The sequence below is a fragment of the Mycena indigotica genome (genome assembly GCF_014461135.1).
Source record: "Mycena indigotica strain 171206Taipei chromosome Unknown Mind.scaff0002, whole genome shotgun sequence".
NCBI lineage: Eukaryota > Fungi > Basidiomycota > Agaricomycetes > Agaricales > Mycenaceae > Mycena > Mycena indigotica.
In genome coordinates, this window is record NW_023503001.1 from 3,045,384 (window position 1) to 3,068,520 (window position 23,137).

Here is a 23,137-nt window from a genome sequence, read left to right on the forward strand (position 1 = left end):
AATTTCAAGTTTTAAGTCAATACAACGAAAAAGAACTGGTTCTGCTGGTGCAGTCTAGCAATCTCGGGCTGGCGCGGAAAATCCGTATGAGACAGCAGGCTGAGAACGAGTGCAATAGCATTACCACTGTACCTGAACACTGTCATGTACTAATCGCATAGTTTACCTTCCCCTCATCATGATCCCGGGCCGGGATTGGGCCGGGCTTTGGAGATCCACCAAGATGCAGCCCATTTCCGCAACTGTGGCCTTGCATATGGGATAGCAATAAATATAACGCTATTCAATACGGCAGGACAAATGTAAAATTTAAAGAAAGGTTATGCAGCCTTGAGAAGCCCCAATCTGAACTACTGCGAATGTCGCCCGTTCAGAAAAAGTCTCGCCGCATGTTCAAGTTCGAACCCTGGATATCAAGCCCAAGTCCTTTGGCTCGTAACTCGTCTATCACCGAGTCCAGCGCCCGCTGAGAGTCTGTCGCATTCATACGTGCTGTATAGCTATCCGGTTCCTGTCCTGGCCGCGGCGAAGAAGACAGCAGGGAGAAATGCTCCAGCTGCACAGGGCCGGTTGGCTTACGACGTGCGGTTAGCATTTGGGCAAGCTCCGTATAAGGTATCCGCACGGGGTCAAAAAAGGGTTTGAGGGACAGTCGCCGGAGGTTCGGCAGCAGACCACTTTCATTTGCAAACTGGGTTAAGATCCGCACCAAAGTGGTGGTGGTCATCGATTCGGGGATAAAATTCAGCTGCAGATCGCTGACATTGGAAAGGCGGCGCAGGCACTTGAGGTTGTCGTCAAGCTTATCGTCCCATATGTCGCATTGCGCTGACCGGATTGCACAGCCTGAGCGATTGATGAAATGATCAATCACTTCTGGAGAAACATCTGCGTCGAATTCTATATGTTGGAGTTCAGGTGCAGTAAGGTGATTGAGAACTAGGGCAACAGCGTCCTCAGCCGCATCCCTAGTGGACAAGATCCTAAGCCGAGGAAGAACCACTGGGAGCGATAAACTTGGGGGATCCATCGAACCTGAGACCCAGTTAAAATGAATGCTGTCAAGGTTTGGTGCGAGAGCCAAAACATCCCAGCATGTTCGCCCAGATGTTCCGGAAAGAGTTATTGCCGTGAGCTGGGTCCAAGGAAGGGCGATCCATGATGTCGACCAGAGACCATGAAGATGGACGACGCTTAGTTGTGGAGCGTCGGAGAATCCCGAAATGTGAGGGGGGTTGGTGTCCGAGTTGTCAACGCGTTCCGTCAGGCAGATCTTCAACACACGCAAATTGTCAAAGTGGCCCTGGGTAAGGCTAGAAGGGAATTCTTGGCCAACGTCAACGACACTAGAAAGACTGGTAACTCTGGGGAAATGCGGTGATAGTAGCTTGAAGAGCTTTAGCTCTGGTCCTGTCCACAAGTCTTTGCTGGCCGAGATTCCCAGCGACATTTCTTTTGCGCGAGGGAGCCAGTAGGTTATGGTGTTGTCGGCGTTTTGAAAGTCCCTGATATTCCTGAAGTCGTACTTGCACCATAGATTTCGGAGTGACAGTGCGATATTTCGCCAGCGTCGACACACAAGCAACAGAGAAACATGAGCACGATGCGGTATATACCCCCCAGGTCGCTGTAAGTATCCCAAGTCTGGCACAACGGGGGGTTCTTGCTGCTGGTCCTCCGCAACGAGGAGGAAAATTTCGGAAAGCACCTCCGTCGGCAACATCTCCGACAGCCCGTTATGGCGAAGGGCGATGTATTCCTCCAGCTGGCGGGCAATGTCCTTCCGATCTTGTTCAAGCGACCGCACTCGCACGAGGATTTGTTCTAATTCTTCGTCAATTGTGAAGAGTCTGGTGCGAAGAGACGCTGCTAGTGGATCCAATGATAGCATAGGTAGATGTCGATGTCAACAACAAGATCAAAAGTCACACCGTGGCCCGTGACACACACTCTCTCAGAGACTCTCTTCAGCAATGCTTCAACAAGCGCTTTCGGGCACTGTTACGCTTCCGTCCGTATAATACCTACTGGATTTCTCAACTTATCAACCGTTGTCAACACCTTCCAAGTCTGAAACCGCAAGTTTACTGAACAGCGTCAAGGCTGTGGATAAATTGCAAGCAATATACAACGAGCTGGAGTCGTAACCAAGACCTATTATTCGATTGACAGCAGGAATATGAACTAGTATGTGGACAAAATAAGAACGAATGCGCAAGTGTGTTGATATATAATGAAAGACTACTCGGACAACCCGCAAGCTTTGAGGCAGCTGTCGACGCCGGCCGCCAGATTGACTGGCAGATGCGTTCGCCACGCATCGATGTTGGAGCCTCCAATTGTATGAGGGAAGCCGAAAGCGGCGTCGATGATGTCGGCGTCCAGCATCCAGAATGAAGTCGCGATGTCGCTTCGACCTGGATCTTCGCTGTTAAGCGCGGCGACAAACACTGCCTCGGAGCAAGTCGGGTTCTGTTGATAGTGAATGGAACCCATGGGGAAGACTGTCGCTTGGTATTTGCCGAGTTGAGTTTCAACCTCTGCATTGAACCCATTCTCTTGGACAAAACCGGTGTCGAGGATGCCCTCCACGACGGTGAAGATTTCGTTCGCGCGCGGGTGCGAGTGAGGGATGTTTAATCCGCAGGGCTCCACAATTGAGACTGCGCCGCTGATACCCAACTCGGTCAGAATAGGCCAGTTGTCGATGGTTGCGAGGAGGATGGAACCGCCCTGGCCGGCTTTAGGCTGGTTGCTGTTAAAGTCGAAGACCGTCAGCTCACGGAGGGCACTCCCTGTGAGCATGTTCCCGCTGCTATCGAGGAGCAACTTCTTGAAGCGGTCGTTGGAGCTTGGCTGCATCTTCAACCCGGACGCGATTGTTGCCGCATTGGCTACGAGGGGCACTGCTGGAGGGTTGCTGACAGCCGGAGCAGCGGTGACCGAGACGGCGAGAACGCAGAGGAGGGCGACGAGAGACAGCATGGTATCTGGAGGTGCAAGTCAGGCGATGAAGAAAGTGCAGGTATAACAAACCTGAGCGGCGAAGAAATGCTTCACTGAGCTTACCAGGTTCACCTCTCCAGCTTTTATGCAGTTCTCGTTTCCCCTAGAAGAAATATGCAATACGGAACCGCGATCCGTGTCGGCTACCCGATACGTATGGCGGAGAACATCTGGGAAGACCAAAGTAACGCCCATGCGTTGTCAAAAAAAGCACAACTCGGAGAATTTTAGACGAGGACTGAACGTACGCATAAGGGTTAGTGCGCTCATCAGGTGATGACATCTCTATCTAACGTGGAGGGCACATAGGGCTCGGATGGTGTTTCAACCATTAGCCGACAGACGATGAGCTTGCACAAAGTCGGGCCGCGACTGCGCAACAACGGTTCAATTTGTCAGATGGTTCAACCGTGACTTTTCGAGGCAGAGCGTCTCATGGCGAACGGCTCCGATTCCCGGTCGGTGGTTGATGGACGAAACGGAGCCATTCAGGTCATCGGCGTACCTGTCCGCGATGACATAGACTCAAGTGACGTGCTTTCAAGTCGGATTCAAGTGGTATATTATCATTCAAAGCATCCACAGCAACGGAAAGCGGTGAGCGGAATCTATTCAAATGACTCTTGCATTTCCCTACCCGCCCCCGAACTAAGGACTGCCTGCCATTGCTTTGGCACTAATGTTCAAGACTGCGGTGTTTCTTGCAAAAAAGCCAACGTCTCATACCCACGCCCCGGTCCCGGCTTTGAAACTCACGTCGTCTCACCGAGCTATTCATGCAAATTAACGCTGATGCTACTCCACTCTGGCGTACAAGAAGCGCTCTCTGGGTGTCCATATCAGCAAGTTTTCGTCTATCGGAGCCCGCTCTGCTCAGTCGCTGTCTTTCTATAGCACAAACTTAGTCTATTTCCTCCCAACTACCTGTGACTGGTTTGAAACGCTTGTACCGTCGTTCGACGGATCAGCCTCGCTACCAACAACGCATCGAGTACTAGTTCAATATATCCCCACTTCATCATGACGTCTGCGAGCCGACCCGTAGCGCAAATCGTATTGAATTTCCCGCCTTTTCGTGTCCTTGTGGCTATTTCGGGTTGTGCGTCCCACGAAAAACGTATTGTTAGAACAAGCAAGCCTTTGCGCATGCTCGCTCCCAATAGGAACTCGGCTTGCAAGTCCCGCGCATAATCTTTGCTCAACTCTGAAGCGGCGCAACGGCAATGGCAGCTTATCTCTTCACCGCTAATACGTGCTGTCAGTATTTCTTTGACCAATGAACACTAATATGACCATTCCACCGGAAATAACACGGGCAGCGAAAAAGGTGATGTTGAACTTACTTGTCAGGCCGTTATCGCCACTCTATCGCCGATCTTTTCAAAAACAAAGGCCGATGAAAGCTTTGCATCATCTACACGATATAAAATACAATGCTCATTACCGTGATAGACTCGGAGACGGTGAGCAATTCCGATTGGAACCTTTTGTTGGAGATTGGATTCAACACAGTCCATCCAGCAGCCAAGAGCTCAATAGTATTCGGATGCCAGAGTGGTTAGATCAGCGGCTGAGAGTACCGAACGAGCCGAGCTCATATCCCACGTGCCAATTCCAGGTGGAGAGTCAGCGCTAGCATGGACGATGGTATAATATTAAACCTGGAATCGGCGGGAGACTACCGGCCTGCGAACACGGACGGGACAATGCTTTCAGCCATTTCAAATCCTCAGGGCTATTGCTGAGAACTGATCCATATATTTACATCGGCAATCCCAGCGGCTCAGCATGGAGAGATGGTTAATGACGAGAGTTCGAAGCCCCGGACCTGTCGACCGATATGACTGGGGTGCTTTTTACTCAAAATGGATTGAGGCCCTCGGGCTATTCTGAGCCACGTTATAATTTTAACCAGGCGAGGTGCCTTGAAACGCGTTTCAATACTGCGCATTCGCCACGTGATCGCGATTGCCGCGCATCAGCTGATCATGACGCTTCACCACTTTTCCTTCAGTTTCCTTCCTTCAGCCCGTTCGACCCCGGTTCAACCTGCCTCGAAGATGGTATAACGAACCGGTGTAGCGCTATGAAATTGCGGTTGCGTATGCTGTTGTGGCGGAGCAATGAAAAGGGAGCGACCTCCAGCAACGAAAGTGGGCAAAAAATAGCGAAAGTTCAGAGGTGCGTGTTCTATTCATGGACGCAGACCAACGATAACCCTGTTTAGAATGATTTTATACGTACCGTTGGAGGGAAGAGCCACAAGTAATCAGAATTTGAAGGCATTCCTCCAGTTTCTCCGTTCGCAACGAATGAGATTCCGCTCGCAATCCCCATGAACATCTCCGTCAAAGAGCTTTTGGAACAAAGCAAGCAGGCGATTTCAATAAAGCGACAAGTAATCACAATTTGAGTGCACTACCCAGTTTCTCCGTTCGTAGAGAACCACGAATCATGTTCTTCTCGCAATCTGAACAACACCATCAGCAATGGCCAGATGCACAAGCGAAGCAAGCAAATACCTCGAAATCCTTTTTTGGAGAGACTACCCCTCGAAAAACGCAGGTGGAGATACGGTCACGCCCAAGCATGAACAAACAATCTTGCCTCCTTCCACTCTTGCCATGCTTCGCATCCGCATCGCCAGAAGCATCCGTAACGACTTTCTCGCCGCCTGCCTGGAGCTCGTTGGCACTACTCTTTTCCTCCTTCTTGGACTTGGTGGCATTCAGGCGGCCAATGCACAAGTCAATTCGAACGACGCAGGTATACCGAAAGTATGTCATCATCGACCACCCGTCTAAGCCAAGTTCTTGCTGAATATGCCATATAGATACTATATGTATCGACTTGCATGGGTTTTTCGCTTGTTGTTTGCGCTTGGGTGTTCTTTCGGTAAATACCTCAGTTATCCCTCGCGCGAGTTGCTGGACAATCTCGCAGAATCACGGGAAGTCTTTTCAATCCATGCATCACTGTTGCTCTTGTGCTGCTTGGCATCGTCAGCCCCTTCCGTGGTCTGCTCTACTTCGCCGCCCAATTTGGAGGATCAGTTCTGGCTTCGTTACTCCTGGTAGCCCTCACTGGCGAGTTGTCTGTCAAGTGCGTATTAAACTCCCTTTGATCTCCTGTGCATGGAACGAGAATTTCACAGCACCAACATCAATCCCCAAATCACTCCCACCAAAGGCGTCTTCATCGAAATGTTCATCACAGGCACACTGGTCCTTGCTGTTCTCTTCCTTGCAGCAGAGAAGCACCAGGCGACAGCGTTTGCGCCGGTATGTCCTTTTCATTCCTCCTCTGTGTTTGTTCTGAAGTCACTACAGGTCGGCATCGGTTTGACCCTCTTCTCTTGTCACCTGTAGGGCAACCCACATGGAAACACGAAGTTCCTTTTCTGACTTTGAGCTAGATTTGCCGTCTTCTATACCGGAGCTTCCATGAATACGGCGCGTTCCTTTGGTCCTGCCGTGATATCAGGTTTTCCGACTCCGAACCATTGGGTGGTAGGTTTTTTGTGGTGTCTCTGACCCATTGAAGATATGAGAAACAGTATTGGGCTGGTCCTTTCTTGGGTGCGTTTGTCGCAAGCGCTTTTTATGCATTTTGCAAGTAGTAAGTGGGAGTAATGCTCTTTAGGCAGGCCATCAAGTCAGCTGATCGTCCTTCTTCAGCTGTAAATACTCGACTCTCAATCCACACCAAGACACAGATGATGTTACCAAATCACCTGACAACCCAATGGCTATTGCTCAGGCCATCATCCAGGAGCTCGACCCACGTCGTAGTGGTTTGGTCGGCCAAATTTCGGAACGACTGCCGAAGTTATCGGTGTCCAGCGGGAGTTCTTCTGTGCGAGCACGAAGTAATTCGACATTGATACCGGTAGATGAGGGGGCTGCTTTGCGCCGACCGAGCATCGTGTAGCTTTAGTGTGTTTGTGTATGAACTTGATCTTACAATGTAGCAGGATAGTTATCTTAGTGGACAGCTTCACGATCATGTGAGCCTATTACAACCAAAAATACCGCGTCTCATCTTTCGTCGCTTGGCCACGAGAAGCGCGTCTCTTGCAGCACTATTCTCCTCCTCAGCCGGTTCAGGTGACACGGCTGGTGTTGAAACGGCTCTCCTTTTCGTCCCGAGTAGTTAAATGGCCATTCGAGGAAGGGTTCTTACCAGGAAGGCAGAAGTGTAAAGGGTTCCCAAAGAGGGAGCCATAGAGTCGACTCCGGATAGATAACAGGTTAAATACTCGGGTATGTGTTGAGGTGAAAGTCCACGTCTGCTCGCAGTGATCAGAACGCGCAATGCTGCTACCTTCATTCCTGCGTCTATCGCTCATCCTTCTTTCATCGAGGGTATGGGCCTATCCCGCCGGCAACGAGGAACGAGATCTTGTCCCTACGCGGACAACAGAAGCCGTAGCTAGGGCCGCACCACCGAACTGCTTTCCAGCTTTAGGTGGGTTTATTTTTCGACGCGGTGCTGGGACGCTTTGACTGAGCTTGCCATCTTCAGGATTCACCATGCCTTCCAGCGTGCCGTCAAGTCTGACCAACTGGTGGTGTGATCGCGCGACCGAATACGCCTTTGTGGGATTCAGCTATGAAGTTACCGACTGTGGGTGGCTCGCCTCCCATTTGACTAGTGCTGATCTTGCGACTAGGCCAGAGTCTGTCTCAACTGCGGACGGATTTCAAGAACATCAGGAATACTTTCAAAGGGCGGTATATCCGAATGTATGGCTTTTGTGACAATGATGGTAAGCTGGAGCCTGGGTGTACTGGGTGATGGCTGACACTTGAAGTAGGTTTCTAGTGAGCTTGATTGAGGGCATCGATGACTGGGAAAACTCATTTTCATCAGCAACAACGTCGTTCAAGCTGCATGGGAGGCTGGCAGTAGGGATGACATGTTTTACTGTGATCGAGATTGACGTTTTCGCAGTTGGTGTTCATGCATTGATTTGGGTGAGTCCTTCATGAGGCAGTTCGCAAAGGTAACCAACTCGATTGACAGTTTGGGTTCGACGGAACAGACGAGTGGATCGGCCGCAGAGATGCGCTCTTCGGAATCCTCCATTCTAATCCCAAAGCCAAATTCGTGACCCGAGTCCTGCAGTTCGGAAGTGAGCCGCTGTACGATAATGTCAGCCGACTGATCACTGCATTTGGTGGTCGTGCTCACTCACCCACACGATAGGTCCTTTCTGCCTCTTCCCTCGCGGCACAAGTTACCGCCGCAAAGGCCAACCTGTCTAGTTTGCAGATTCCTGTGACAATTTCAGAGATGGCATACGGATACCAAGTCAGTATATGTACCATCGTGTTGTCTTCTCTTCCTGATAACGTTATTCAACAGGAACGCTCCTCCTCCCAGAAGGTAATGGACGCGATAGATTTGATTGACGCGCACATGTTACCGTTCTTCTCAACCGAAGCATCCACTGGTAAAAGCCGCTCACTTGCACCATTGTGATCAGTCTTCCAACCCCAGTAGCAAACAACTCGTGGCCGATTGTGCTCACGGACTTGGATTGGTTTGTCGACAATGGCGAAGGGAAGAAGATATATTTGAGCGAGGTACGCATTTGCAAGCAGTATTGTGTTTGTTGAGAAAATGTCGCGCTCGCATCAACAGAATGGTTGGCCGTCGGTGGTATGTACCCAATGAGACTTGCTATCGACTCGACTGACTTGTCTTCGCCATCCAGACGTCTTCGGGAGTTCAGCCCAACTCTCCGTCAGCGGTCGCGAATGTGCAGAATGAACACGTAGTTCTGATCCCTACAGTAGTCAACGCGCTCTGATGTTCCGGATAGGACTATTATAGCGTGCTTGACGCACATTGCTCGTATTTCAAAACCGTTCCGGGAGGTGGTGTAGGGTGGTTCTGGCATATCTATAGCGATAGTAAGTCGACGGAAGTCTGCGTAAACCACTGCTTACCGGGACTTTCTAGATATGGAACCTGGATATGGGTTATATGGAACGAACGGGAAGCTAAAGTTTTCGCCATTTGCGCCGAAGACTTCTTGCTAAATCATGATTTTGTTTATGCGTGTAATCCGAATGTATTCATTTGTTATTTCTTCGACACGATGCTAATCCAACCCACTGGCTGTCAGTGCTGCTGCTGGCGCTAATGCTCGTCTTGCTGGACCGCCCGACGATCCGCCACCGAGTAGCGAAGAAAGCATGTCTCCCAGAGGATTGCCAGCTTGCCCACGCGGCGGAGGAAAGGCGAAATATAAGGTGGCGATTTCGTTAAGCGCCTGTGTGCCGTTATAAGCGCTGTATCCAATATTGGTTTAAAAACTGACCCCGCGGACTTCTGGACTGGCAAGAAGCCCACCCTTGCTCTGATATGTCCCACAGAGCCGCACCCAGCTCTCTCTGACTGCCTTATTGCGGTCCCCTTGGGCTCGTTGACAGGTAAGCACTGCGAGTTGAGCAAAGTTGACGACGGGGTCTTGAACGAGGATGACCTGAGCATCAGGGCCAACAGAGAGTGGGGGGTCTGAAGCTCGTGGAAGGGAGGTGACAAACTGAGTTATGAAGGTGCGTGCACAGAGAATATTGCCATTCAACAGATATCTGGTTTTGGATAGTGAGACGGTGCCTATGGAATCTGAGAGAACTTACGGTAAGGTCCCGCGCAGCGAAAATGCACCCAAAGAGTCTATGTCTACTGCAGACCACTCCAAGAACATTTCAGCAAGCAAGCGGGCACTGTCGCGTTTACTTGAGGCAAGAAAGTGGGGCTCCGCAGCTTCGAAAGCGCCCTCTTGGATTCGATGAGCAACGAAGCTGGGGCGGACATTATTGGTGGGGACTTGCCTTTATAGAGCAGCTCTCCAACATAATGATGCAGCTCGGCATCACCAGCAGGACTTGCCCCATGCATTGTCGACCAGCTGCAGCCGAATGGTCAAATCTTGACGAGCGCATAAGGACGACAAGCGCCTCACGCTAGGGATTTGTCGATGATGGTTTTTCTCCACGCTCCTTCCGTTCCAGCAAGGGCAATAAGTTGTGTCAATCGTCCTAAGTGTTGTGAGCAATTCCTAAATCTGCGCGGTCACGAAGAGAAGCACCTCTACTCTCGTCTGAGACAGTTTCGCCCTTGGTCTCGTAGACCTCCAGCAGAAAGCCAGTCAGATCAACACCGCTCCCCGCTTGGCCGGCCTTGAAAAGTTCGCGGGCACTTTGGAAAAGGACGTCGATAGCAACATCATGCTGCCCAGATTTCACATATCGAGATGCGAATGTTCTTGCTTTCTGATGTGCTTCGTACGGAGCAGTCGCAATCTGAGGTAATATGGCATTGAGAGCGCGAGAGGAAGATGGCGCAGGCGGCATTGCTAAACTTGAAAGGAAAAGTGTCACACAGTGACTGTGCGTGACCTTGCGAACCTGCATGCCGATCTGCACAACCTGCACGACTACCCTCCCATTTCTCTATACCATATACGAATCGGAGCATAATCTCCGTCTAGAGCAATGTGTGAGCATTAATATTATTGATATAGCTTGACAACTCAACCAAAAACTAACAGCGTAAATGTGCACAACTCCAACGAGACCAACCTCTGGAAAATAAGAGCCAATCTTGCTTTGCTGATCCTTACGTCGAGCACGACTCCTTGATGCTACTTCTGGATCTCATGCTCCTCAAACGCGCAGTTTTCAGGCATTTGCTCTACAATCGTGGAACAGAGCCTCGCCGATCTATAGCCGGCGTTCTGGTAGACCCACCCCCAGACTCATGGAATAAACGCGAGCTGGTGCAATTCTCAAATGGTCTTTATCACTAGACTCCAGGCTCATGAAATTCAGACGCGCTGGTTCACTATTCTTCGTTTTGGTGGGCCTTTGGTGTGCATTGACGCTTGTCAGTCGGGTTCCAGTCATTTTCAGATTTGCAACTAACCTGGCTCAGTTATCAGATGGAGCTATTTAAGTGTGGACTTCACTAGATCGTTCGTCCTCTTAAACTGAGCTCTTCAGACCCACATCAACCCAGCGACATCTCACCATGGACACCGCAAACCATCAATACACTCTTTCGAACTCTGGTCGGAGTCTCGATCGGTAACCCATCCATCCGTGAATTTTCGAATACCGCCAATATCTCCTTAGAAACCATTGCATTTCATGGTGCAGTCATCGTGGGCTGCTTCCTAGTTCTCGGACTCGCCGACAAATTGAGGCATGCTCCGATATCTGACTCGGACATCCGACGAGAATTTCGCTTCTCGCTCATCCCGCTCACACTTTTTTACTCTTCCTTGACAAAACTTTTTCTCTTATTCCTACTCACTATTTGGCGGCCTTCTTCGGAGCCTGTGCCACTCCCTTTCGATGTTCAGCTGTTCAAGGATGAAAATATTGATCGCGAATGGGTTGTCCGCAATGTGTTAGGTGGCATGTCAGCGGGCTTTGGTCTCAGAGGTATGCTTCCTCTTCACGTATAGCACTGAATCAATCAATAACTCAGTCATTCTGGATACTCACCCTCTTTTCACGACAACGATTATCATTGCGGGATGGATGGCCAAAACAGCTGTTTCACAATTGGTTGGCCGGTGGGTGGGGGGGAACGAGCAGATGGGAGAAGCTTGGTTGGCTTATAGTATACCCTAAACGGTGAATTGGCTCGACTTGCTTTACTTGCTCGTCTGACATTCTCGGCAATCTCTCGGTCCGAGCTGTCAATGGGCCATCATGATCTACCCCAAGGAAATTGTGATCGGCTTGGAAACTTGTCCCCAACCGCAACTGTTCCACAACTCTTGCCAGGTATGCCGGAGGCAACTGTTGAGCAAGCAGTATACACCTCACTGGGTCCGCATGCATTCATATACCGACCGACGGACTCGCAGTTGAGCTATGACCAGGAAGCTATTGATGGTGATCCAACGTGAGTCGGCACCTTCTTGACTTCCTCATGACACTGGACAGTCAATCGTGTAGGGTCATAATCTTATTCGGCTGGATGGCGGCGAAACGGGCCCACTTGCTGAAATACACCGAAGCATACCGAAAATTATATCCTGCAGCCACGATTATCGTGGTTAGAAGCCATATTTCATTCTTCTCTGCTTCTTGGGCGAAACTGGTAAGTAAGCTCGCAACCGTTGAGCACAACCAACCGCAACAAAATTTCCAGGCCGAAAGATTTAATCCTGTGCTCGATGTTTTGAAAGCGTTGGGATGCTTCCAAGGTCGTCAGCGCATCCTGACACACTCGTTTTCCAACGGTCTTGCTTTCGTTCTCCAAGTGTTCACTCTCATAAACTCGACAGGTGGCTCGTTCCATATGATGGCCTTCAATCGGCTACTAGCCTCGCAGCCCAAGCTTACTGGTTCGACGCCAGTACCTGCAACCGCGCTCATCATCGACTCTTCTCCCGGCGGCTTTAGCATTCCGCACATCGCTCTTGCTATGGTCAGTCCGATCCAGAACAAAATTATGCGATTGTTTGCGCGAATCATTTCGATTGTCTACCTCTTTCTCGTTTTCCTCGTACGCGGAGTTGTTCTTCGGCAAGCCCATCCATTCCAACAAATGTTGACGATGCTCCGGAGGCCGAGCCTCTTACCATGGCTGGACGTCAACGGGCAGACGCCGCGGTTATATTTCTATTCGAAGCGGGACGCAATGGTTCCGTGGAAAGAGGTCGAGCAACACATCAACGAGTGCGAACAAGATAGGCTGAATGTCAGGAAGGTTAGGTTTGAAGACAGTCCGCATGTTGCCCATGCCAGAATGTATCCAGACGAATATTGGTCGGCAGTAAAGCAGCTGTGGGTGGACGCACAGGGCAGCGTAAAAAGTCTTTAACCACGTAATATCATCGTTCCAAGGCTTTGACATCGTCCAACTGATTGCGACGTTGTGCCGAGGCCCATCGGTCAGTCGGTGGAGGCGGCTCTCGGGCGGCTTTACCAAAATACGAGAACCACGGACAACTTGTCTCGAGAAAACAGACAACAATTGTTTGAGGACGACGCGCTTCTCACCCTCGTCTGAGTCCGAACCTCGATCGATTTTAACAAAAGCACGGCCTCATCGAGAACAAGAACAATTGTAAGAGAGCAACAAGAATAGAACACCGTATGCTACAAGTCCTACTTCAGTCGTGATTGTACATCATAGCTCGACAGCCAATGGAAAGCAATGCGAAAAGCGAGAGGAAAAGCTAGTGATACAAGTGAAACGTGAAATCCGATCCGTGTGCGTCAAGCCTTGTGGTCATATATTGACTCTACAGCTGCAGAGCCTTCTTTGCGCCGCTGCGAGTCGTCATGCGTCTCCCGGTGACGATTGGGGAGGCCTGGCGACGTGCCCGCGTAGCACGAGCATAGGGATGGTATCGCTCAGCAGCCTCAACTTCCTCGGACTCGCTGCTGCTGTCCAAGAAAGAGTCGTCGTCCGAGTCTTCATATCTGCGGTTGCTTAGAAAACACAAGAAATAAATCAACAAGTCACTAACTTCGGAGTGGGCTTCTTAGCTGCCTTGCCTTTCTTGCGGTTGCGCTTCCTAGCATAACCTTCACCATCTGCAGTGCTGATTGTCCAGTATGCGCCTTTGCCTGGATCGTCGACATCACGAGGCATTTGGACGAACATCTTGTACAATGACAAGGCATGGCGGATTGAATTCTGTGCAAAGGTAAAAAAAACTCCCTTGACCGGAAAAACAGTGCAGACCTTCCAGGAAGCGTCATACCTGTACTCAAAGTAATACGTGAATCGGTCAGCGATGGCGTTCTCGATGGACTTGAGGGGAAGCCTCTGGCGCTCGCTGCCGCAGATCGCCAGGCCTATAAGCTGATGCAAAGGAATCCCCGGACGACTACCATCAGTAGTGTCGGGAATCGAATGCAGATTGACTGTGTCATCCTTGCGAAGACCCATTTTGCGGCGCATGAATTCGACTGCGTTGGGGTCAGGAAGAACCAAGCCGTTGATTTGCTTGGGAGCAAGCGTCGCGGGATGATCGACATTGCTGACGGGCCTGGGTGGAGGATAGCGCAGCTCCTGCTGACTGTGAAACGAGGACGGAACAAATCCTTCAGGTATATGAACTACTTGGGGAGTAATTATGACTGGAAGAGGTCGTGGAAGTGTGACTGGGGTATATGGTGGCGTTGGAAGTTGGTTGTATCTGCGCTCAGGGGGCCCTCCACTAGAATAGGGTATTTGAGATGCAGTTGGTGGCTCGGGCAAGGCCTGAAAGGCGACCGGGAAGTGGTTACTAGCTGGCTTGACAGCTCGAGGGCCGTTAGTCTGCGTCCACGGTGCTTGATGATAGTTTTCGATGGTTGAAGGCATCAAACGCTCACTACCAGCCCACAATGCGCTCTCCTGTAAGGTTAATTATGTTGATATTCTGGACCAATGTTTGGGTCAATCCTCACCGACTTGATTTTCGACGGCCGCATTGAGGATTGGTAGGGCTCGTACTTGTCTTGTGGCTTGGACGAGGTGGTTCCGTCATGCCTACCCACGCTTCCCGTCAAGCGAGACAGACTTTCCCCCGCATCGGGGACGGACGAAGGGTGAGTAGGTGGAACCGTGACATCGTCAGGGTCATTGGCGAATTCGTCAACGAGGATATCGCTGAGCTTCAAGGCCAACGGAAGGCCATCGTCCTCCTTCTTGCCGAGAGCAGCCGAGGCGTAGTTGGAGCTCCTATCCACGATGGGGAGGTGCTGATCGCGGTTGCTAGTCGCCATAGCTGGAGGCAAAGAGGACACAGTAGTCCAAAGGGACATTAGATGCGCCGTTACAAGGTAGAAGATGGGGGGAGAGAACAAGCCTGTGTTGAGCGCTCGCAGAAGTCAAAAAATAGTCAGAGAACACGTGGGTTTGAGCCTCCCGACCGTGCCGATAATTAGTTCGACGCGTGGAGGTCACAAGCTGACGTTCTTGAGGAGATTAGGGTCTTTTCTGAACGATCCAGAGAGCTGGAAGTCATTTTCGACGCAAGCGGCAGTATTGTGCAAAAATCAGGGCAACATTCGACATAATTTCCTTATTTGTGTGACACTGTGTGAGTTTATCAAAGGCAATCAAAGAATGGACCCACTGAAGTGAGAGCGAACACAGAAACCAGATGGAGCCGGACGTCTGGGTCGACTGGAAGCATGGTACTAGCCGAGATTACCTTCACCCTATCCCCAAACCCCGCCGATAGATCTTGTTGTGGGCGAGGACGACGAGGAAAGAGACAAGAGCATTCGTAACGCCGTGACTGATATCATGATACATCAGATTTGCTTGCCTTAGCTTGCTACGCAGTTGCTTGAAAATCGTGCAAATTTAAGTTCAAGGTAGATTATGCTTTAAGCTTAAGATAATATATATATGAATCTCTGGCCTTCCCCAGAATCCTTAGGTGAAACCTGCTGCCAGTTCAAGTCTGCGAACTTAAAAGTCTGACCAGTAGTAACCGCTTAGCCGCTTGTTAAGTATAACAGTGTTTATCCATATGTACGCGGGGATTGCTATCGTCTCCTTGTGCCGAAAAGAGCAATAGATCTTCGGATCGCATGACAAGCTCAGGTGCGCCGGTCGTCGCACACCGGTTAGTATGTGCAGCAAATATCCCGGTGAGGGGCCGCGGGCCTGTTCGCCGACATTCCAAAACAACTACATGCACAGGGCGGCGTGTGTTCGGGCTGGCTGCTGGCTCGGGGCCCGATGAATTTTCGAGAATTAGAAGATTGATTAACGCGAGTCATCATGAAATACTCCCAATATATAATCAAGCAGACAAAGGAAGGCAACTTCTGTGATGAGCTCACTTCTCAGGCTCACGTTGAGGCTATTCAGGCGGAGCAAATGCGGAGCAAGGCGATCCAAACAACTTGAAGCTACGTTTCGATTGCGATCTGACATCGAGTGAGAGACTGCCAGTGAGAGTGCGTTTTAACTGACCGTGCCTGAGGGTGACTCTACCGACGCCAATCCACTTATCAGGAGGATCGGGAGCGGGAGGATCGGGAACGAAAGATAATAACACCCAGATTAGGGTACAAGTGCCGGGCTCCCAGTTGTCGCTCGGGTAAAAGATGACGACGAGCATTGAAGGGATTTTCCGTCGATTAGCGCCCAGATGTAGATGAAGAACGATGGCACGTAGATGGACGAGTTGGGCGACTTGAACCCAAATTTCCCGATGCAGCTGAATTCAATTCTCCACAATATTTGGACAGCGCCAAGTGGAAAAAGAAACCCCCGTAACGACCTCCAGGTCACTCTTCCTGGATTCCATTAAGAACGATACTTGGTGGCGTCCTCACCACTCCCGTGACCGTGTTTCGGAGACCGCTCTGGCACATCATCTGGTGCCGAGATGCCGCAAGCTCGTCTGACAGATCACCTAGACCTTTCTTAACTTTCTTCAGTCAAGAGTTTGTGGGGCTAGCAGTACTACTGATATGTCCCATGACTCCTCTGTTTCGCTTCAACGACCACACCTCTTCCCCAAGCGCCACGACTCTCGACTGAAGGGATTCACTGAACATAAACGACTGCCTAGTTAAAAGCGGAATATGCACTTGTTGCGGCTGGAGGGGGGATATCGTTGGAGAATCCACATCCTATGTGTCCTCCGACCTGGGCACGAATGCTCACCACTCGTACAATAGGACATGTTCACCCGCCGATAATGGTGCCCCCGAAGCGATTTCAACTCGCTTTCGAAACTACTCCATCAAGCCGATACTTTCCAGCGACTTTCCGGCGTCAACAATGCGTATACTTATACCTAGCGACCCAACAGGGTTCACTCTTCCCCCAACCACCAATGCGATAAAATTGCTTTCCTCCGGATACCGACGACCATATTAAAAGTGCATACAAACCATGGATGCTTGAGTGGAGTTGAGGCGGAAACTTACTTCTAAGCATCACCAACAAAGCGCTAGACGCGATGCAAGCACGACAATGCTCATGCGAATCAAAGCGCAACGGCCTCATCGTATAAAAGAGCTCTTGCGACAGCAACAATGAAGCGTTTACTATCCTTCGTGCTTCATTATGCGACCGTCTTTCTCGTCCGCCCAGCAGGGTCTTGACTTTGCAAAACAACACGGTCATTCATCATATACGGCGCGTACTTACTCAACTTACACGTGGCTGCTGACTTTTTGTTATAGTTCCTCGCTCCCGCGCCCCATTTCTCTGGTGCTGCCACCCGTGGTCTCGAGCGTAGGGACTCATCCATGTCTTCGTTCTCGTCGATGAGCAACGACGAGCTGGCAGATGACTCTCAGGAAGTTTCGGGATCGTGGATGCTTGATAATGCCGACGAAGAAGATGAGGACTTTGGCGCAGCACTGAACGACATTTGCTCTATCTCCGTTCAATCACCCAGTCGTGCGAACGAAGTCATGGAGGTCGACCAGGATATGGAAATGGGAGATAATCCTCCGGAGTCGGATGAATCTCCCCCGCCTTCGCCACTTTCTCGCGTAGAAATCGATCGATATCTAGCAGCTTCGACTGCCACAGAGTTCATGCCTGGCGCCCCGTTCCACGCCAAACTCGATGTCGCTCTTGATCTTGTGACCGGAGATCCCAAGCAGAAGCAAGGCAAAGAGCAGCTGGTTGCGTCTGCTCAATGGTGGTGGCGAGTACAGGAGTCTGTGTCTACGGGGAATCTGCCAGCCCCGGACAACGAACACAAGCCTCTTTTGAGGATGACAGCAACACCAGACTTGGAAGCGTCCGATTTTGTGCGACGGTCCGTCCGCCAGGCCTGTGCTCTTTCAAGTGCTCGAAAATTCCAGTCAACTCCGCAGCATTCTGTGCCACCTCGGCCAATGCAAAAGGCCTTGCCCAAGGCTATTGCGAAGCTCAAAGCCTCAACGCCGGACGAAAATCGTCGTCCAGTCAAGAAGCAAGCATTTATTGGTGAGGGAGGAAAGCCTACGCCAGAGTATCGGAAGTTAACAATCAAAATACCATTGCCATCCAAATCTGAATCCAAGGCCAATCTACCGCGGGTTATTTTGAGGGTGTAATATATCTCTGACTTGTAATCTTATCTTATCTTCTTTGGAGTGATATGTATTAATTTTTTCCCTTGGTTGACATTCTCCACGAATGTTGTCGTGGCGGTGGGTGTTCTTTGCAGGCACTTGTGCTGCAACTGTCTCGATCAATCATGCTTCTCAACTCCCTTCCAATGCGTCTCATGTTCTGCAGCCCTTTCCAATGCCGCTGTGTCATGGTCTTCCCCTTGAAGACGCTGGTGTTGCACAAATTCAGCGGTGGTACGACAGTCAGGCATTGACTGTGCGTCAAGTCGTTGAGTGCTACTTGGGAAGGATAGCCCAGGTCGATCGTTACGTTCGGTATGTTCTCTCCAGTCTGTCTCGTTCTTCCCTGTTCACCCACTTGGTAGTGCCGTTATGGAACTCAACCCAGACGCCTTGTCGATCGCCGATAACCTCGACAGGGAGCTCAGAGCCGGAAAAAAACGCAGTCCTATGCATGGGATTGTTGTGCTGGTCAAAGATAACTTCGCAACCAAGGACAAGATGCAAACCACAGCAGGCAGCCTTGCTCTCGTTGGGAGTATCGTGCCTCGAGACGCTCACGTAGTCAGTCTCATGCGAAAAAATGGTGAAAACCAACCTCTTTTTGCCACACATTTTGACTAAACTCTGAGCGCAGGCGCTGTCATTTTAGGCCACGCAGGAATGAGTGAATGGGCGGATATGCGGAGTACATCATACTCAGAGGGCTATAGCGCAAGGTGCGTCACAGTCCACTAATCAATCCCCAGCTAAAATTTACCAGAGGTGGACAGGTTCGCAACTCTTATAACCTCACGCAAGAACCGGGCGGCTCGAGCTCTGGTTGTTGGTTGTTTTCCTCCCTCTGTCTATCTCAATAATAACGAATTGCGGCAGCTGGTCACTCTGTCTCAACAAATATGGTGACCATTGCGTTTGGAACCGAAACGGACGGCTCTGTCATTTCGCCTGCCGAACGCTCCAACATCGTCGGAATAAAGCCCACCGTGGGGCTTACCTCGCGCGCCGGGATAATCCCTGAAAGTTCTCATCAAGACACTGTTGGAGTCTTTGGAAGGACTGTCGAAGATGCTGCTTATGGACTCGATGCCGTGTTTGGTCTCGACTATCGGGACGACGCGACCCTAGAGCAGCTTGGGAAGACACCACAAAGTGAGAATCACTCATGGTGACTTGCCGTCAATTGAATCTCTCAAACTAATCAGACTACGTGCAATTCATACACGACAAGAGCGCACTGAAAGGAATGAAGGTGGGGATTCCGTGGGAGCGGTTGTGGACGGGCAAGACTACAAGTCACCAGCTTCCTGTACTGCTGGAAGCGATTGACATCTTGAAGCAGGTGCGTGGATGTTCTTGAGAATGCCATTCCTAATGCATCAACAGCACGGTGTCGAAGGTGCCAAGCTATGAGTGTTCTGCGCGTGGAGAAACTGAGTTGAGCCAGTTTATAACAACACGAACTACAAGTTTGTCAAGGTTTGTGTCTCCGTTGGCCCAATGCCTATCTTTAAAATGACTCTAGGAGATCGTATCGCCAGACGGGTTAGCCCAGAAGTTCGCTTCGGTGTCGTGTATAACCCATTCTCTCTAGTTGGAACTGGGCATACGGTCCAGTGAACCAAAGCGAGCTCACTGTCGTCAACGTCGGTTCAGTTTTTACGCCTCAAATCCGCCAAGCTAACACTCACAGGTCGACTTCTACAACAATATCAAAGCATACCTGTCTGAGCTAGGCAATACCACCATGCGTTCATTGGAGGACATCGTTGCTTTCAACGATGCTGGGGAGAATCTAGCAAATGAAGGCGGCCAACCCGTGAGTGGTTTAAGTCTGCGTCGACAAGGTTGAATCAACGAAAATAAAATAGGATGTCACAGCCGCCTTCGAATCAGGACAAGATGGCTTCCTAGCGTCCCTGGCAACACAGGGTATAGAGAATTCAACTTACAAACAAGCGTTGGTAGGTTACGGCTCGGGTTTGGTTTGTTATCCCACTTACTTTCTTCCAGACATGGTGTCGACGGACCTCGCGCGTGGATGGGATTGATTACGCGCTTAATCCTACTCTTCCAAATGGCCATCGTGTCCATCTGGACGCATTGCTCATTCCTTCGGACGATAACGGTCCAGGGACGAACATCCCAGCACAGGCCGGATATCCAATGATCACAATCGTGGGTGGTTCATGGCTATCAATCGCATTTTTCTTGTTGAAGAGAGTTTCCAGCCCGTTGGGATTGACGATTGGCACACTCCCTTTGGCCTTTCGTTTGTGGGTACAGCATTCAGTGAACCCACTCTGATCAGGATTGCTTCTGCGGCACAACACGCTTTGGGCCCCCACAGACGGGTCAAACCAACGTTCCACGAGTACAACGCAACAAATATCCCAGTCAATTGGGCTATTGGGACTTATTTGTGAACTTGGAAAAAGCGGTGCTTTCGTCAGGTCTGTGGCATAACTGCTTAAGTATTGAATCTCGTAGGGATGTGGTGCTTGTATTGATTTTAATCCCTTGCATGTAAATTTATGTACGGCCATCGCTTCGGCGGCTCAAAATTCCCCGGACCATCGGGCCGAGCCACACTATTGCCGCAAGGCTTGTTTCCAACTCTCACCATGAGCACCGACGAAGCTACTTTCGCAGATATCAAAGCAGCCATCGCCGCCGAGAATGGACCTGACTTCGAGCAAAAGGCCACTCAAGCTTGGGCTGAAATTATCGCGGAACTCCAACTTGTAACCAACACTATAGCTCAGGAAGGACCTAGTGTATGTTTCCCGTCCATCTTCGCTGCTTCGTGGCTTGATTTACTAAAGAACGAATAGTACATCCCGACAGTATCGTTTGCTGATATTCAAGCGGGGAGTTTGAGCGCAGCGCAAATTGCTGAAGTCAAGCGCAAAGGTTCAGTCGTTATCAAGGACGTAATCGACGACAAACAAGCTCGTCTTTGGAAGGAAGAACTCGAGGAATTCGTCAAGAAGAATCCCCAAGCTGAGGGTGGGCCTCGTCTGTCGATTATATATAACGTGACTAACCTTCAGCGCCAGGTTTCCCGGAAGACGACAAACAGTTTTTCCATCTTTAGTTGCGTTTATCTGGTAGCAGGGTTGATATACCTTACTGAACTTATTCGCAGTTGGACTAGAAGTCAACTTGAAGCTCGTGCACACCCGAACATGCTGGCTGCAACAACATGGTTGAACACCCTTTACCAGCCTACTGGGACTAGCAACGCGTCAACTTTGGCAGGCGTTGATCTCAAGACCCCTCTCAGTTACGCAGATAGATTTAGAATTCGACGACCCGGGTTCGAATGGAATGCTCATCCGCCACATATAGATGGTGAGCCGAATTTTGGCAAAGAAATAAGGGTTGATATTCATTCGCAGGCGGTACCATTGAGCGCTGGCAAGACATCAAAATGCGGTCGTGTTTCTCAGACATTCTCGCAGGATCGTGGAAAAAGCATGATCCATACGTTCTCGAACCCAGACTCGAGGCAAGGACGTCTCTCTATCAACGCCCCAATCAAGTGTGTGAAGCAACTATTTGTCTCTTTCCAATGCGGCTTACATTCAGGTAGTCAAGTGTTTTTCGCACATTTCAAGGATGGCTGGCGCTAAGGTCGATTTTCCAATGCTAGATGCTCCATCGAGCTTTAATGAAGTTAACTGCAGCGCGACTGCCCCCGGGCATGGCACATTGAAAGTCTTCCCTGACGTTTTGCTCTCAAACGCCTACATCATTCTTCGTCCTTTCTTTCGCCCATTGGTTGCTCCGGATTCGAAGGAAATCTGGGACGTAAAGAACTGGGTATTCGGTAGGTTTCATTAGAGTGTGGAAATGGATTGACATGAAAATGCTCTTAATCAAGATCTCACCACGCCAGAGATTGCTGGAGTCTTCAAACGGCAGACGCAGGTTGGATTCAATTTGCACCCTACCGAAGAACTACATCCGGTAAGCGTCAATGCGTCCAAATGATTATTGATTGATCAAAGAGTACTTCCATAGCACCTTTCCCTCAACAAGACCATGACTTCGGTCCCCGCGGTCAACCCAGGCGACACAGTTTTCTGGCATTGTGATGTCGTGCATTCTGTAGAGCGCGAGCACAACGGAAACGAAGACTCAGCGGTTATGTATATTCCATCAGTACCTCTTACTCCAGCAAACAAGCGCTATATCGCCCGTCAAGCGGATGCTTTCCGGGCGGGCATCCCTCCACCAGATTTCCCTGTTGCAACCACTGGGGTTAATTTTGTCGGACTGGGAAGCGAAGATGATTTAGCGCTGGGAAAGGCAAATGAGGCCGCACGAGTAGCGATGGGCTTGCAGCTTGTTGCCGCCTCCGCATGAACTTGAACTTGAATGGCTTAGTTACTCTCTGATCTTTTCTTTTTAGTCTTGTACTACAAAGTTGCTGTATTCATTTGTTTGTAGGACTGGCGCGCTGTACACTACCATTCCATACCGTGCCAGTGCGATTTCAGGCTGCCGAGTCGAGTTGAAGTCCGCGTTTTGTTCACATGCAACTTGGTCACACTGATTGTTACTCGAACTTTTGGTTGATAACCATATCCATTGCCAGCAAATTTCCTGCCACCAATACTACTGGGCTCTCTTGGAATCTGCTTCCTTTCTTAATCTTTCAAACACTGGCGAGCAACTTTTCTCAGAAAAGAGCAACCTAAAGCCTCGCAAGACCTTGCACCAACTATATTATGTGTACACGGGTCAAAACTAGCAGCGCAAGATGACGCAAGGTAGTACAATAAATTGTTAACCAAAAGAACGACTTTTTGAAAATTATACGCGTTCCACGGTACCGACCATCTCCTTGCGGGCGGAGCTGCTAGCGGAGTCAGCATCAGCATCTTTGGGGAGGTGGCCATGGTTGGCGGTATGGAGGCGCCGGTGAAGAACGTGGACGTCGTAGAACTCGCGGTTACCCTGTGGAACAACTGGGTCGTTTTGAGTAAACATCCAAGAACCCAACAAGAAACCTACCACGGTCCGAATCAACAAACATGAACTCGTAGACGAGGAACGCGAGA

General features: G+C 50.2%; 7 protein-coding genes across 7 annotated transcripts; 5 read left to right on the forward strand and 2 right to left on the reverse strand.

Annotated features, from left to right (window-relative positions):
* Positions 1-5,495: 5,495 nt before the first annotated feature.
* Positions 5,496-6,936, forward strand: MIND_00213400 (Aquaporin 1; the record flags this gene model as incomplete). Its single annotated transcript, XM_037359028.1, has 8 exons — positions 5,496-5,783; positions 5,840-5,901; positions 5,950-6,108; positions 6,161-6,287; positions 6,336-6,370; positions 6,422-6,515; positions 6,563-6,624; positions 6,684-6,936. The coding sequence occupies 8 exons, from the start codon at positions 5,496-5,498 to the stop codon at positions 6,934-6,936; spliced, it is 1,080 nt and encodes a 359-aa protein (XP_037224123.1).
* Positions 6,937-7,319: 383 nt separating this feature from the next.
* On the forward strand, positions 7,320-8,821 carry MIND_00213500 (B-(1-6) glucan synthase; the record flags this gene model as incomplete). The annotated part of the gene is made up of 12 exons (XM_037359029.1): positions 7,320-7,473; positions 7,531-7,632; positions 7,679-7,774; positions 7,823-7,829; positions 7,879-7,913; positions 7,960-7,982; positions 8,032-8,160; positions 8,215-8,319; positions 8,374-8,461; positions 8,509-8,594; positions 8,653-8,670; positions 8,726-8,821. 12 exons carry the CDS (start codon positions 7,320-7,322, stop codon positions 8,819-8,821), a joined length of 939 nt encoding a protein of 312 aa, XP_037224124.1.
* A 294-nt stretch (positions 8,822-9,115) lies between these two features.
* On the reverse strand, positions 9,116-10,391 carry MIND_00213600 (uncharacterized protein; the record flags this gene model as incomplete). The annotated part of the gene is made up of 6 exons (XM_037359030.1): positions 10,109-10,391; positions 9,983-10,058; positions 9,848-9,948; positions 9,657-9,798; positions 9,335-9,608; positions 9,116-9,286 (listed from the first exon to the last, which is right to left on the reverse strand). Exons 1-6 carry the CDS (start codon positions 10,371-10,373, stop codon positions 9,116-9,118), a joined length of 1,029 nt encoding a protein of 342 aa, XP_037224125.1. The 5' UTR covers positions 10,374-10,391.
* Positions 10,392-10,422: 31 nt separating this feature from the next.
* MIND_00213700 (uncharacterized protein) lies at positions 10,423-12,858 on the forward strand (the record flags this gene model as incomplete). The annotated part of the gene is made up of 9 exons (XM_037359031.1): positions 10,423-10,518; positions 10,571-10,798; positions 10,851-10,905; positions 10,954-10,974; positions 11,022-11,465; positions 11,512-11,591; positions 11,648-11,934; positions 11,988-12,132; positions 12,184-12,858. Exons 1-9 carry the CDS (start codon positions 10,432-10,434, stop codon positions 12,856-12,858), a joined length of 2,022 nt encoding a protein of 673 aa, XP_037224126.1. The 5' UTR covers positions 10,423-10,431.
* Positions 12,859-13,282: 424 nt separating this feature from the next.
* On the reverse strand, positions 13,283-14,795 carry MIND_00213800 (Fork-head domain-containing protein; the record flags this gene model as incomplete). The annotated part of the gene is made up of 4 exons (XM_037359032.1): positions 13,283-13,463; positions 13,511-13,680; positions 13,729-14,385; positions 14,439-14,795. 4 exons carry the CDS (start codon positions 14,793-14,795, stop codon positions 13,283-13,285), a joined length of 1,365 nt encoding a protein of 454 aa, XP_037224127.1.
* Positions 14,796-18,132: 3,337 nt separating this feature from the next.
* Positions 18,133-20,494, forward strand: MIND_00213900 (Amidase family protein; the record flags this gene model as incomplete). The annotated part of the gene is made up of 14 exons (XM_037359033.1): positions 18,133-18,383; positions 18,434-18,654; positions 18,706-18,787; positions 18,832-18,893; positions 18,945-19,220; positions 19,274-19,410; positions 19,455-19,467; positions 19,516-19,547; positions 19,594-19,613; positions 19,663-19,714; positions 19,762-19,887; positions 19,940-20,032; positions 20,082-20,246; positions 20,300-20,494. The coding sequence occupies 14 exons, from the start codon at positions 18,133-18,135 to the stop codon at positions 20,492-20,494; spliced, it is 1,725 nt and encodes a 574-aa protein (XP_037224128.1).
* Positions 20,495-20,686: 192 nt separating this feature from the next.
* On the forward strand, positions 20,687-22,439 carry MIND_00214000 (uncharacterized protein; the record flags this gene model as incomplete). The annotated part of the gene is made up of 9 exons (XM_037359034.1): positions 20,687-20,845; positions 20,903-21,077; positions 21,128-21,164; positions 21,217-21,422; positions 21,470-21,612; positions 21,664-21,704; positions 21,758-21,900; positions 21,955-22,040; positions 22,095-22,439. The coding sequence occupies exons 1-9, from the start codon at positions 20,693-20,695 to the stop codon at positions 22,437-22,439; spliced, it is 1,329 nt and encodes a 442-aa protein (XP_037224129.1). The 5' UTR covers positions 20,687-20,692.
* Between the last annotated feature and the right edge of the window lie 698 nt (positions 22,440-23,137).